Here is a 15607-nt window from a genome sequence, read left to right on the forward strand (position 1 = left end):
GTCAAGCTTGACTGTATCTGCTTAGATAATTAATAAAAAATGGCTTTTCATAGAGGAAATAAAATACTATGTCTTGTACTATATTGAGTAGTGTCATGTACCACTTATCAACTATCACTGTTATAATACTAGAAATTTGATTTTTTTCATAAAACTTGTATCATCATCACCTTATTTAAGAACTAGACTCTCAAAACTTGTATGCGAAAGAAAAAATCGCATTTTGTAAGTCACATTAGCGGATGAGAAAGATGGTCTCAAAGTGCCGCGGTTCTAACAGTATCATTTTAAAATAAAATACATTCAATTTTTGCTTGAATTGTAGGAATTTATATAAATATATATAACAATATTTATGCACACAACAGTTAAGTATTTTGATTTTTATGAAGTTAAGGCAAGGAACAAATTATTCAACAAAGAATTTCAGAATTTTGAATGAACAAATTTTTAAACCTAAACTTACAGTCATAGCAGGTACAGAAAACAAGTAGTGGAAAGGGTTTGAGTAGAAGATACCACTTTCATAGTCAGCCTCGGCACATTCATCTGATGCATCTAATAGGATCCAATGTAGTGTGTACAGTAGTTTTGTTTCCACATTTCCTAGGGACTGCATGTTGTCTTTTATCCTGAAATATAAGTTTACAAATTGCAATAATACAAGCTAAAATGCAAGCAAAAAAAAGTATCATATTAATTTATTTGTGCCAGAAGTGTTTATGTAGATAAAATAGAAAATAAATATTAGACTACATCACCTGTTCCTATGACCACAAAGTAACTAAAGCACTTGTGTTGTGGAAATCGGAAACTATGACTGTACCACAAACACCCAGACTCGAGACAATATAGAAAAGTTAATTTTTTTGTACCAACCCGGCCGGGGATCACACATGGGGCATCACATGCAAACCAGTTTGCAAAACACTCGCCCACAGAGGTCATCAAATAAAATAAAATAAAAAATAAAGAAACGAGAAGTCTGCATTTTATACAATAATAAAAATTACAGTAACTTATAATTTTAAGACTGTTTTTATTGCAGAATTATACATGTTTAAAAATAAATTTAATCTTAATTTTATTTTAAATTTCTTACATATTCTTCCAGTTTTGTCAGTTTTGCAAATATAAATGAAATTTCTTATTATTGAGTAAAGAATACATAGTACATGATTACTCACACATAATGTAGAGATAACTTAAGAATAAACATTTTTGAACAATTCTAAGACAATTTTTAAAAATCACTGAGTGCAATGAACTACATGTAGGTGGTACATCAAATACGAAGTTTTTATTAAAGAAGTTTTTTTTATATTCACCTGTTGTGCAACAAAGCCGCCAGTGCATGCATGACGTGTGGAAAGGAAGCCTGAATAAGCCTCCATCGTGGAATTGCCTCTATTGCTTCAGAGAGACTCGCAGAAAGACCAAACCGAAGATCTTGTACTAACACCTTCTCGAAAGACTGCAAATATGATTCATTAAAGGTTACCAAAATAATACGGTTTTAAAACTCCACGAAATTTCATTGTAAAATTTGTTAAATATAAACTTCGTTGTAAAACATACCTTGCAAGCTTCTTTGACTTCCTAAAAGGTAGGCATGAGGAATTAAAACGTTTGATTATTTCATTTAATTTAAAAGAACGATAATTCTAAGCATGTTCTATGTTCCAAGTTCAATTTCTTTATGATGGCTCTATCGATTTCCAAGGATGATTCTGCCAATATCAGGGTTAAAACTGACGCCATCACCAATGTCCATTTGAAGAAAAAAGCGAAGTTAAAGAACACCATAATATAAAATATTATAAGATCATTGACGAATTATCAAAATATGTTCCATGTTTGTAAACAAAGTTTAATGACAGTTGTTGGAAAAAACGTCAGACAAATTTCGTGACATTGACAGATGGGAAATAGTGGCCATATTTAGCCGAATAGAAAAAAATCCATTATCTTAAATAATAAAAAAACGCTTAACAATACCAGAGTTCATATACGCGATTTATTGTCTTTTCGGTTTAAGATCACACAATGCTAAGTAAATTTGAAGTACGTATATACAAGGTGATATTTTTGTAAAAGTACAAGGTTGAAAAAGATGATATTTTTATAAACTGTTTTAGGATAATCTTTTATTTTTATAATGCCTAGTGACGGCACGAACAAATCGTGCGCCTCGTGGTAACCGACACACCTATGCACAAAACAGTTGTGCAGTTAACAGATTGACTGTATGTTTGCAGTTATTGCGTGAAGTCGTTAACAACTTCATACAGTCGAGATCTCGGATAATAAGTTTAAAACTAATTAAATTAGGTACCTACTCAAAAAGTTGGTATCAAAAGTGGAATAATGCTCAAGTGACAATCTTGACACTTAAGACTTAAATCCAACTCTATGCAGCTTACGATAAGAACGGTCCAAAGTACCAAGTGTCAAGCTTGATGTGCTCTTGACACTTATCGTAAGCGGCGTAGATTTGGATTTAAGTCTTAAGTGTCAAGCTTAACGTGCTCTTTACGCTCTGTACTTTCATACATAAATATATTTTTGTCCAGACGGACAAGTACATGTTTCAGTAATTCCTTATTGAAACGATTGTATTAAAGCCACACTAATGTACGGACAACGGCACATCAGACTACACATTTTCACTCGAAAATCGCCTCCATTGCAATGGAACAAGATACGTCAATCTGTAGCTTGATGTGCTGGCGTGTGTACATACATACGTGTACAAGTACGTAGGGACTCACATTTGCGAATTTTACTTCGGATTAATATAAAATTATCATTATCAATAAACCAACGGGAAATAAATGTGTACGAACTGCGAACTGTTTCAGCTGATATTAATGAAAATAACTCGGCTCTGTGTTACGAAAATAATGCCTTTACAAATATTCTGCAACAAACTGTAACCTTATATACTCGTAGTAGACCTTAGAGACGTTTCAGGTTGGCAAACTTGCCGACATAAAGTACTTCGATAACGCTGATGAGAAACTTTGTAATAAGATTTTAGCTTCTTGTTATTTACCAATATCAAAAAAGAAAGAGACAATTCGAAGTAAATAGAAGGTTACAGTCGGTGCCCCAAAGGTTTGCCTTCTGATAGACCTTTTGGTTCTGAGGGCAACTCACACATTCAACAGGAAAGGAATTTTAACATTATAGTAAAAGAAAAACGTTGGAGTTAAAAATGTTCATTTTAATTTAACCAAAACTACTTACATTTCATTAACAAAAGTCAGGAAAATATACGAAATAAATTTTTCTACTCGCAATTTAAAGATTAAGTTTGTTTAACACTTTCCTTCACACTTATGCTCTGAACCAAAAGGTCGTTTACGTGAGGCGTACTATAAGTTTCCGGAATGAATAAGTAAAACATACCATAAATGGTCAGAAATGAATTTATTGTTTCTCAAAATATTATACGTTAGCGTTAATGAACTTTTTCCTACGAATGAACCAATTTTGAAAACATTTATGTCACTCCTCCGTGACAATCTCTGAAACATATTTTTCATACTCTTCGACAGCCTCTTCAGGTGATGAAAATCGTTGACCGCGTAACTGGTTCTTAAGTTTTGGAACAAATAAAAGTAACAAGGTGCTCGTCACGCGGGATAAAGTCAATGTTGTTCACCTTCAAAAATTCATTTGTCTGTCTGGCCATGTGAGAACTGGCATTATCGGTTATTTTTACGGAGTTTGTCAATAACTTTCGGCAAAGAAGTGTCGTGTACGAATCACTATTCACGGTACAACGATTCTCCAAAGCAACAGCAGCCACGTGTCCAGTTTTATTACAAAAAAGAAGCAATCATCTGCTTAGAGGCACTTTGCACGCGCGTCACTTTGGTTGGTTTCGGCTCATCTCTAAAGACCCATACGCTCGATTGCTGCTTTGTTTTGGGATCGTAACTATAAATCCATATTTCGTCATCTGTTACTATGTCCCACACCACGTTTGACGCCCCTTCGTTGAATCTGGTAAGCATGGGATTGCATCAAGTGACGCGATCCGCTTCTTGAGCTTCAGTCAAATTGCGTGGGATCCACCGACTGTGTAGTATATATTGTATTTGACTCATGCCTATGCCTAAAGATGCCCGAATCTCACGGTATGTCACATGCCTGTCTGTTTTGATCATACGGCACACAGCATTGATGTTTTTGTTGTTCACAGCAGTGGACATCGAGATTCACACGACCGCGTTTGAATTCTGCAAACCAGCTATAAATAGTCGTATTGCATGGTGCTTCATCGCCAAAAGCAGTTTGAAGCCGAGCGAAGCTCCGCTGAGCTGTTAAATTACACTTAAAGTCATAGAAAATCCATGTTAAATCCATGGTTATGTAGACAACCAATTTCTAAAATGACGCCACAATGTAAAAACAAGTGACAGTCAGATGAAACAAACTATATTCTACAGCCAAATTGTTCCATTTTCAAATGTTGTAATTACTTTTTAAATGTTGTTTATATAAGTGGCCTGTTCCGGAAACTTATAGTGCGCCCTATGTATAGAGTCAGGTATCTTGGGGCGATGTACTATCTGTACTACCCACCAACTTAATTAAAATGAAGTGTATGTGTATGATGATTACTTACATGATGTCCCGGTGCTCGTTGACAGAACTGCATAAAAGAAAAGCGTAGCGTTGATTATTATTCGTGAGGTACACACCATGACAAAATATTACTACAAGCATCATGTTTGCAGCAAACAAGTTTTGTGTAGAAAGAATGCAGTCGAAAGTATTTGATATTAATTATAATTAGTTACTTACCATGCAAGCGGCATCGTGAACTTTTCCAAGTCGAGGTCGAACGAAAGGCGTTGACTGTCTCCAGAGGAAGATCTGAACGGGGATTGGCACCACTTCATCCTTGTTGGGATCCTCTTCCGCTATTTCTTTCAGCTGCAACATCTTGAATGAAACCTGATCATACAAAACGTATTTAGTGCTACGAGTATATCAATCATCTTATAAGATCATTTCAGTATATGGATATCAGATGTAAAACAGCTTTTCGAATAAAAGAAATTCAAGGCAACGACATAAAGTTATGCACTTATTAAATATTGATAAAGCACTACAACAAATCGAGATTTAAATAGGCGTGTGAAAGTAGAGTTGTTTCGAGGTATTTGATCGCAAGTATTTCATATATTTTCGTGTACGAAAATATACATGTCCTTAATAGCTGATACGCTTTTTTTGGATATACAAATAAAGAGATATCACGGTGTCTATACTAGTACGTCTTGTAAATAACTGAAGATTTATCTTACAATTATTATTTATTTTTTATCGAACATTGGTATATTACTTAGCTTTTACATAGTCCTAAGTAAAATAAAAGACGTCTCAACCGTTGATGAATTAACTGACTTACCTACACCAATAGACGTCCATTAGCACAGAAAATAATGCAGAGATGACTTGTAATCATTTTCAAAAGCACAATTTACATTTCAACACAGGATGGATTGTAAGGTAAAAAACGCGGCGTGATAAAATTATGATAAGACGAAACAGACGCGTAGCTAGAGGAAGGCTTGGCACGAAGTGAACCTTCGCGCACTCTGCTAATAGGGTTGACAATTTTGTATGAAGGGTGCAGCAATTCAATAACTTTTTATTTGTGTCTGACAATCATATTCGTAAATTAAAATAATAAAGTTATTTATCAAATATGAAAAAAGGTTGCATAGAAATGATTTATAAGATCATATACATTTTGAATTGTTTCTTGTTGCTCTCGCTGGAACTTGTACGTATTAATAGAGGTTTATATGAGTTGTAACTAGACTATAGATAGAGTCGATCCCAAACAAACGAAAATTGTTTAAAAATGTGTTTCCACATTAAACTACGTCATATGATGACGAAGAGGTACGGAAGGTTACCCTCATTAATTGCCAAAATTATTTATTAATTGCTGTAAAATCTTTATAGGGTAGCCCTATAAAGACTTCATTGATCTGTATGCGCAGACTGTGCGACTGGAAGCCGCAGCCACTCGTTGTCAGGGTAACGTCAAAATGGCGCCGGATAGGCTTCAGCATCTGGAAAACTAGGTCATGATTAGTTTTGGAGTAAACTGGTCGTTTGGCTAATATTTTAATTGTTCGAGAATTATTAGAATGTAAAGTCTGATGATGAATGAGATATGATGATGATCCTATAGATTACAACAAAAACTGTGAAAAAAAATTTTTACATCCGTACTAGGTTCTACATAAAGAAAATAACAAAATAAAGTACAGACAGAAATCTATAGGTTTCTGTGAGTGCAGGTGACGGAAATTTTTAGTCATCGAGTATATAACCAGAAATAGAGACGAAATGTCATTTAATTTGTTTGAAAACTATTCTGCCATATCATTACTGTGACATTTGCGCTCCGATTGGCCAGCCCGAGTTCGAAACAATTGATGGGTGTTGTCAAAGGTTGTCGTCAACTGTTTCATTTCAAATCGACCAGTTAACTTGAGCGTTATTATAATGGACGAAAATTGCAAAGTTACATATTTAATATTTAATTACCGATGAAATGTGACTCCGTTTGTTTTGTAATTAGATGTCTTGCTGCTTTTCCCACATCACCGAATAGAACAGCACGGCATTGTTAGAGATATTATCTTTATTACAATAAATACAGAATATTTTTTGGAATATATGGAGACGTACACACAGGTCAGTAGTTGGCCTATCTATATTTCAGTGCAAACGAGATACGTTGATATTTATAAGAGCTGTATCGCTAATGTGTTACCATGAATGTATGGCCCTTATTTCGTCTCTATTTCTGGTTATATACTCGATGTTTTTAGTCAGTGAACTCAGTGAAAGACTATTATAAAGTTGTTTATTGTCATGATTGCGATAATTACCAGCTGCAATATAAAAGAATTCATAAACATTATTTGCAATACAAAAAACTATACAACTGCGAATACTCACTTGTGTACAAATAAACATTAATTTCTACTATAGTTGAATTACTTAATAAGATTGATGGATATCAATCATGTTTACGATTGCTTAGTGCTAGGCAATTTACTTTATAAATAGAGCATCTGGGAGTGGCAGCACTAAACAGTTTCCATTTTATAGATTGTTATATACCAATGTAGCTAACTATGGGATATGCGACGAAATATGTGGCGAAGCGAATATTTCTAGCGCTCTATTTCTGAGCATTAAAGTCTCTTTTCTTCTATTTTAGTGTACAATAAAATTTAACGTTCTGTCTGCAAGGCCAGTTTACATTTTACATATGATATGAATCATGGTATACTGTTTAAATCATTATTCTATTATTTGCCAAATTATGCTATCCTAATTTCATATTATATTTTTTATTATATTATATTATACATAATTATATCATATTATACAATATTTTTTTGTGCCACATAATCTAATTAAAAAATAAAATTTGTATATCCTATCAGAAAAGAAACACTAAAAAGTTTCCATTCATTTAGTATTGGATTAAATAGGACAAAAGGAAAGCCTCTTTTGTAGGCTATAAAAAGTGTGAAACAATTTTGTCATTAAAAATGAATCTCTTTTCACACTGGCCGTGACGGTATATATTAACGAAAAATGATAAAAAACGTCATAAAGAAAACAGACAAGATGACAAATAGGGAAGGTGTGTTCTCAGATCTTGATTTACTATTTCGGTTTTCCGACCTTTACTTTTAGGTGGGTGGGTGAAATTGGCCGTTGTGGTAAGTTGTTGATGAAATTAATGAAGATGCCTTCCGTAGATGATGGAGAGTCATTCGACCCTCGCGTTGCTGCCCTCCTCGCCGTGCATCTTGTAGGACAGGTCCTAGACGAAGCCTACGTTATTGCAGTCGCAGCTCACGAATCAGGTATTGTAAATAGACGATACAAAATATGAGGAATAAGACTCACCACTTCCAATCCCTAACCGGCATATACTTTTTAACCGATTTCAAATAAAGGAAGTTCGCAATTCGAATGTATTTTTAACCGACTTCAAAAAAATGGAGGTTCTCAATTTGACTGTCTTTTTTTGTATGTATGTTCGCGATAACTCCAGCATTTATGAACCGATTTTGATGATTCTTTTTTTGTTGGAAAGAGGTTACCTCGGAAGTGGTCCCATTTAAATTTGAAAAAATATTCCACCTCTAAGGGTGACTAACTAGAAGATGAATCAAGTTTCGTGCACTTTCCGGTAAAATTAGGCAAATAGATGTAATTTCACGAACTTTTCAGGTCGGTTTTTTTACTACTCTGTACTGATTAAATAGACAAGCTAGCCCAATGCGCTTGCGCTTTTTGGATTGAGTTTACGTAGTCAAACACTTACTATTTCTTTGTAAGTCTGTATAGTCGTTTGTCCGCCTTTCGTCCATCAGTTGATCTGTCCATCTGCCTTTCGATCAGTCTTCCCGTCTTTCCCCCTGTGTGTATGCTAAGGAGGTCGTTGTGTAGTTTTCATTTCCATTAGAGACAGAGTTTTAAATGTTTACAGATTTTCTTGGAATTTTAAAATCAGGCTAAATTTGTTATTTTGAGTGTGTAAAAAATATGAAAAAGAAATTTTTTTTTTGGCGTTTTTGAGTTTTGACTTGTTGCCATAATATGGCAATACTAGGCCAAAGTGGATACAAAATATCTAATTCTAGTATAGGTTGGTCTACTACTTAGTCATTGTTTGTAGTAGATGGCAGCCTAGCTCCATACAAACATTACATCCATACAAATTACGTATGTCTTAGCAGCAGTTGGCTAATAAATAAAAAGCATGTAATGGCAGCAAAAAAATTGTATATTTCAAGACATTTGGGACATAAACCCATATTACATTTAGTACAAATTAGTCCACTTATTGTTTTGTAACCCTCTCCCGTACATCTTCTTTTCTTCTCTGTTTGTTTGATGGAATGATTTTCACCATTATATCGCACCCCTGGCAAAACTTTTCTCCAAAAAAGACGTCCTCCAATCTCTGGTGTAGTACCATATTCTTCAAATAAGTTTTAGCGATTTCTTTCCGAAAATCTAACTATGATACATTTTTGCCAGACATCTTCATCAAAATCCAAAAGTTATTTATCTTATTTACATCTATGAACCACGTGAACATCGGCCACGACCATTTTTTACCGCGAATCCCGATCCTGTATTTTTTATACTATTTATGTATAATATATCATCACCCGTAGCAATAAGGGTTTTTTACTAAGTAACTTATTGTACATTGATACTACTAAAATGACTAGAAAGTACTTAAGCTCATGATATATGATTTTGGGGTCAAGTAGGAAATTGGTTTTTTCAAGCATGATCAGAGATTTTGCGTTTTTTATTGGGAGGTTCGGAGGTACCCACCGGCTCCGGAGATGTAACTCGAAGCTCGACCGGCGCGCGAAAATGTCGACCTGATAGGGTTTCCATGTAGGTAGGGTCCTCGTCTTCACTCGCAGAATGTTGGCCGGTAAATTCCGCTACGTCCTATGGTTCTATGTACACGTCAGGAATGTGGACATTTCACTGTTTCAAGTTAATCGACTACGTCAGCCAAAGTCAAACTCAAACGATAACAAGTGTAAATTTGTGAAAAAATGTACTTCATACGGACTAGCGTTGCCAAATGGCAACGGTAATGAAACTGTAGTAATGCATGTAATTTTTAACAATTCTGTTTTTATTTCTTACGCTACTATAAGTCAAAGGTGACAAAAATAATATGTTCATAAATTATAACACTTTAACATATTAATAATAAAAGAAAATCTTACTTCTCAATCTGACTTTTCCAACAAAGTTTTATTCTATTCTATTCCCTTAATGGCGGTCACTAGGCTTAGGCCAGTGTCAGTTTTGATTAATGTTGTCAGTTAATATTGTTCAATAACGTCAACGTTTCGGTACTAGCAAGGTATTTATTTTTAGATGAGTCTTTTCGACGGTATGCTGTTGTGGAGATCATACCTGGGGTAAAAAAACAATCATGGGCAAACAACGGACTAAAAAAAGTATTATATTATTAGAGCGTATAAAATCACACAAAATGTTAATAAAGGGTGAGTACACTTATAGAAGGAGAGATTTAAGGTTAAAAGGACGAGGAATGGAAGAAGGAAGGAGGTCATACAAGGAGGAAGTCAATTTAGGACATTCAAAGAAAATGTGATCAAGGGTACCCTCCTCAACAAAGTTTTATATACCGACAAAATAATAAAAAAATTAAAGTAACATTATTTTTCTTAAATTCGTAAATGTGCTTGGATACACATTAAAACGAAATAAATAATAAAAGTTGTAGTTTCATATCATCTTTATTTTTTGGATACCGTGTTGCCATATGGCAACGCTAGTGCATAACGGGTTAAGTTAAGTTATCCCTCAAAAAATGTTGTGTATTTCTGTAAATACACAAAATTTTATGAAATATTTATATTGTCGTAGTATCATACGAATACGTTTTCAATAATGCAACTAAAATGTAACTGCTATTCCATTTCAATTTTATCATATTCTATTCATACACACATAGACTTAATACAAGAGTTGCAAACAAATAATATAATCTGTAAAAGTTACGTATTCTTTTTTTTTCACATTTTTCTAATGAGCACCTCAATTTAATTCCGCTGTAATATCGAACTCTCCTCAGTTGGGTATAACCACGCGAGTAATCATTTCGCGCCTCTGCATATCTCAATACACACACAATACACGCTACTTAAGAGTTTACAGTGCTGAATATCATAGCCTGACACGTATTACTTCCCACATACACGTTATCACTAGGTATGCGAGCTGTAAGTTTTCACAAAGTATTCAATATAATTTTACGGGTGTTTTCGGTAAGAGGTAAGCCCCATTACATTTTTATTTGAAGTAATTGTTTTAATATACGTGGGCCGCACTGTAAGTTTCCGGATTGAATAAGAAAAAAATACTATAAATGATCAGAAATGTATTTATTGCTTCTCAAAATATTGTCCGTTAGCGTTAATGCATTTTTTTCATACGAATGAGTTAATTTTGAAAACATTTATCCCACTCCTTCGTGACAATCTCTGAAACATATTTTTCATACTCTTCGACAGCCTCTTCAGGTGATGAAAATCGTTGACCGCGTAACTGGTTCTTCACATTTGGAAATAAAAAAATTCGCAAGTTGCCAGGTCGGGATTGTACGCGGGATGGCTCATAAGGTCACCGTTGTTCACCTTCAAAAATTCATTTGTCTGTCTGGCCGTGTGAGAACTGGTATGTATTATCGCGGTGCAAGATGATACGGCGTTTACGGTTATTTTTACGGAGTTTGTCAATAACTTGCGGCAAACAAAATGTCGTGTACCAATCACTATTCACGGTACAACGATTCTCCTAAGCAACAGTAGCCACGTGTCCAGTTTTATTAAAAAAAGAAGCAATCATCCGCTTAGAGGCACTTTGCACGCGCGCCACTTTGGTTGGTTTCGGCTCATCTCAAAAGACCCATACGCTCGATAGCTGCTTTGTTTTGGAATCGTAAATCCATGTTTCGTCACCTGTTACTACGTCCCACACCAAATTTGACGCCCCTTCGTTGAGTCCGGTGAGCATGGCGTTGCACCAAGTGACGCGGTCCGTTTTTTGAGCCTCAATCAAATTGTGTGGGATCCATCGAGAGCACAGCTTTTTCACACCCAAATGTTTGTATAGTATTGATTGTATTTGACTCATGCCTATGCCTAAAGATGCCCGAATCTCATGGTATGTCACATGCCTGTCTGTTTTCATCGTACGGCGCAAAACTTCGATGTATTTGTTGTTCACAGCTCGTCCACACAAGCGACCATCACGAAATTCGTCACTGAGATTCGTCACACGACCGCGTTTGAATTTTGCAAACCAGCTTTAAATAGTCGTCTTGCATGTTGCTTCATCGCCAAAAGTTATTAAAATTACATAAAATTACACTTAGGCTCAACTCACACTGGCGCAGAGTCGAAGCGTATGTTTTTCGCCTACAGCTTATTCATCTCTATTTTCCCATTATTAAGGTACAAATTTGTGTTATGCAAATATGGAAACGGGCGTCTACGAATAGGTCTCGAACATCTCGAAAGACCCATCTGAGCTCAAGGCCATTTTTAATCGACTTCAAAAAAAGGAGGAGATTTTCAATTCGACTGTATGTTTTTTTCGGTATGTATGTTACGCGATAACTCCGGTATTTGTGAACCGATTTTCATGATTCTGATTTTGTTGGAAAGAGGGTACCTCCATAGTGGACCCATTTATTTTTGAAGAAAATCATCTACCTCTAAGGGTGGTTGTCACGCATGCAAATTTATTTTTATGAATAGCGCCTAAATTTTATTATAAGGAGCAATTATTTTAATGGTTGATTTTGCTATTCTCCAATTCAAGGCGTTTTTAATATGGTATGCTTGTGTCATTCTTTCGTGTAAATTCTCTAAAATCATAGAAAATGCCTTATTGCGTTGTTTTGAAGAGCAAAAATGATAGCAGCACCCAAAATATTACCCTTTTCATATCATCGGAAAGTATTCTTATTTTAATCAATTTTCAATTTTCTATTTATCAATATTTTTTTTGTTACAAGAAACGAAAGTAAACCTTATACATCTGCAATATGGTCGATTCTTTTTTGGAGAACTAAATTAGTAACTCCAATTCGTCGTCGTTCAGAAATTAAGCGCTAGATGGCACGGCAGCACATTGATTGAAATTTATTAATAATAATTCATTCAATATAATATCAAAACGTCGTAACTTGCTATAGTAGGTGTTGATGGTATTGAACTATCAACGATATGCCAACAGTGTAAAGTTTAAATTATATTAACAGTCTAGAATTTATTTCTTTTTAAATTTGAAACTACGACCAATCAATGTCAAGATTTTGTTGTGTTTCAAATTAAGAATGTGAGAGTTTTGGCCACATCGGTTCCGATAGTAATCGAGGCTTTAGGCACTTCTATTGTTTTTTTTCTTCTGTGATTCTGGACGACTGAACGTCATTTACATTTATCGTAAAGTACTTGTTGAAAATATGAAATTTTTCTTCGATGATAACAATATTTTTGTATCATTACTAAAAATAGAAGAGTCACGAAATAACTCCAGTGGCATTAGCTATCCAGAACGGGGCAAAAGGTTAGGTAATTGATTCCACCAGGACTTCTTACCGAAGTCGTTAAAAGCATCACGATGTTCTAATAGTAGATGATTTTTTTTTTAACATTATTATCTTTAGTAACGAATGTTTTGTAAAATTTGCAATAACGTTATTATTAATACAAAGATCGGACACAAAGAATAATTCCTTCAATCCTACCAGCGTTCACGCCATACCATACCACGGTATGGCTGACTCTCTCCATCTGAGTTTAAACGAACCCGCAGACCTTAGGAATTTCTTTATGTGCTTGTTGCAGATCTTTGTTTTTAGTTTTAACGACTTTTTTGTCGTAGCGTTCGATATTTGTATTAATAATTACAACAAACTAGTGGAGTAATTCAACAAAAAAAAAATCATGGTAATAAAACACGGTGGTATGCAATAAACTTAATATTGTAAAATAATTAGGACAACCCTGGGACTACCTTTCGATGCTGAAAAACCGACAAAATGAGGAACTCGGGGCTACAGCACACGATGAAATATCTATGATCACATCAAAGGGGGACCACGAGGCTTTGGACAATTGTGCAGACCATAATAGCAATGTCGCTACTTCAACTCCACAGAAAATATTAGCCGGTAAGTACACGGTGGCTATGAACCCGATACCAAACATCTTGTGGCTTTGACATGTCGTTTTCTCTAAAACTTTCAATTCCCACATGAAGCTTAATATTTTATCGGGATTTTTCCCACGCAATTGGTTTAATCTTAATATTTTATTAGTACATACATAAATTCTCATTTCATGGAAATTTCACTGCTGGAAAGCCGTCTTATATTTTGGGAAAGAAATTGCTTAACAAAAAATGAGTTCTGTATGTAATTGGGCTCAATTTTCATACTCCTTCTACAGTTTGCATAAGATGTTTACTCAAAATTTAGTTCTGCACCAAAAAAGGTTTTTTTACTTACGTAAAATAACTTTTTTACGTAGTCACGGCTATAAAATGAAAAGGATGTGAACTAAAACTATTAACGTTTTTGCAAGTGAAAAAGAAATGTTATTTTTCACTAATCTTGTTAACTTTGTGTATAGTTTGGTATTTACACATTTTTTTCCCCAAGTATCGGTATATAATTTTTATCAGGAAGTTTTACTATTAAAGTACGTAAGTAACAATTCAGTGAATTAAACTACAACATGTATTGATTTAAAAATATCAATGGTATACTGCAGTCTAAGAGTCGTATTCTAGAACTCTACTCAATGCTCAAGTTAGGATTTGAGTATGGTTTAAAGCACTCGAAATCATACTCAAGTCCCTGCCATTAGGGTCGTATTTCCAGTGCTTGTGTTTCAATTGCAATCCTGACTTGAGCATTGAGTAGAGTTCTAGTATACGACCCTAAGAATCGAACTACTTTTTACAGCATTATGTAAAAAAAAAAAAATAAGTCAGAAATCTAGCAGAGTTCGTTTGTGTATTATATCTCTAAAATTGAAATAATTACAGAAGAATCCATCAAACCGAAACTTGAAACTAGCATATACATGGGTCAAGGCGATGGAGAATTCGAAGTCGTAAGTTACGTTATACATTTATATAAGAGATCACAAACAGGACTACCCACAAACTGAAACGCAAAATATTTTTTATTGTAATCCTATGTCCACCAAAAACATGAAAGTGAAAAACGGGTTAATTTCGAAACAACAAACAAATCGGTTATTTTACTCCGTAATCAAGTCATAAACTTACTCACACAAGTTTTGTTATGATTATTAACAAAGATCCAACACATAGAAATATTTATTCAACGCGTTGGAGTTATTTCACAAAAAAAATCTAAATTATACCTACACAAATTATAATAAATGACGTGAAAATTCACAGTATCATACGAATTTAAGGGTACGTAATTTAAGAAAATCAGCCTGAAGAAGCCTTATCTATAGTAAAACTTATATCTATGCGTACTATATAATCTAAATTGTTGTTTATAACAGTACCACGTTGCTGCTCCTTCACTTACAGGGTCAAGAGCACGTCAAACTTTACACTTAAAATTTAAATCCAGTTCATGCCGCTTACGATAAGAACGTTCCAAAGTAGGGGAACGTGGGGTATTGGGAGCCCGCGGGTAATGAGAGCGGTGTTAAACTGGACTTTCCCAATGCTCGTATTTGTGCAAACGGCACTCCTATATCTTCGTTAACGTTCGACAAGATTCGAGTCCCGTGGGCGCCCCCGTAGAACCCCGCGTTTAGTCGTATGAGAGGGTTGTGTGTTTTTCGCTACGCACTTATAAAATTTGCTAAATTTCATCATCCCAGGTAGGCATTAAAATGCATAGATACTACATTGTATTTACACTAGCGATGTCACCATATCTATCAAATTTTAGAAATTATGCTTGAAATCACAATAACAATAGAAA

At 34.7% G+C, this 15607-nt stretch overlaps 2 protein-coding genes across 3 annotated transcripts in view; one reads left to right on the plus strand and one right to left on the minus strand.

Annotated features, from left to right (window-relative positions):
* The window catches only part of LOC113229238 (protein unc-80 homolog), an 81445-nt gene extending 76489 nt beyond the window's left edge, over positions 1-4956 (minus strand). The window contains exons 1-3 of the mRNA XM_026462764.1: positions 4816-4956; positions 1329-1474; positions 467-632 (exon numbers count right to left, since the gene is read on the minus strand). Of these exons, the coding sequence (XP_026318549.1) occupies positions 467-632; positions 1329-1474; positions 4816-4956 (453 nt within the window). The remainder of the gene's footprint in view (positions 1-466; positions 633-1328; positions 1475-4815) is intronic.
* Positions 4957-7662: 2706 nt separating this feature from the next.
* Positions 7663-15607, plus strand: part of LOC113229279 — a 12157-nt gene continuing 4212 nt past the window's right edge. For both annotated transcript variants that reach the window (XM_026462822.1, XM_026462823.1), the window contains exons 1-4: positions 7663-7693; positions 7812-7919; positions 13631-13804; positions 14683-14750. In XM_026462822.1, the coding sequence (XP_026318607.1) occupies positions 7678-7693; positions 7812-7919; positions 13631-13804; positions 14683-14750 (366 nt within the window). In that variant the 5' untranslated portion in view covers positions 7663-7677. The remainder of the gene's footprint in view (positions 7694-7811; positions 7920-13630; positions 13805-14682; positions 14751-15607) is intronic.

This window comes from Hyposmocoma kahamanoa, unplaced genomic scaffold (assembly GCF_003589595.1).
Source record: "Hyposmocoma kahamanoa isolate Upper Pololo Valley unplaced genomic scaffold, ASM358959v1 296, whole genome shotgun sequence".
NCBI lineage: Eukaryota > Metazoa > Arthropoda > Insecta > Lepidoptera > Cosmopterigidae > Hyposmocoma > Hyposmocoma kahamanoa.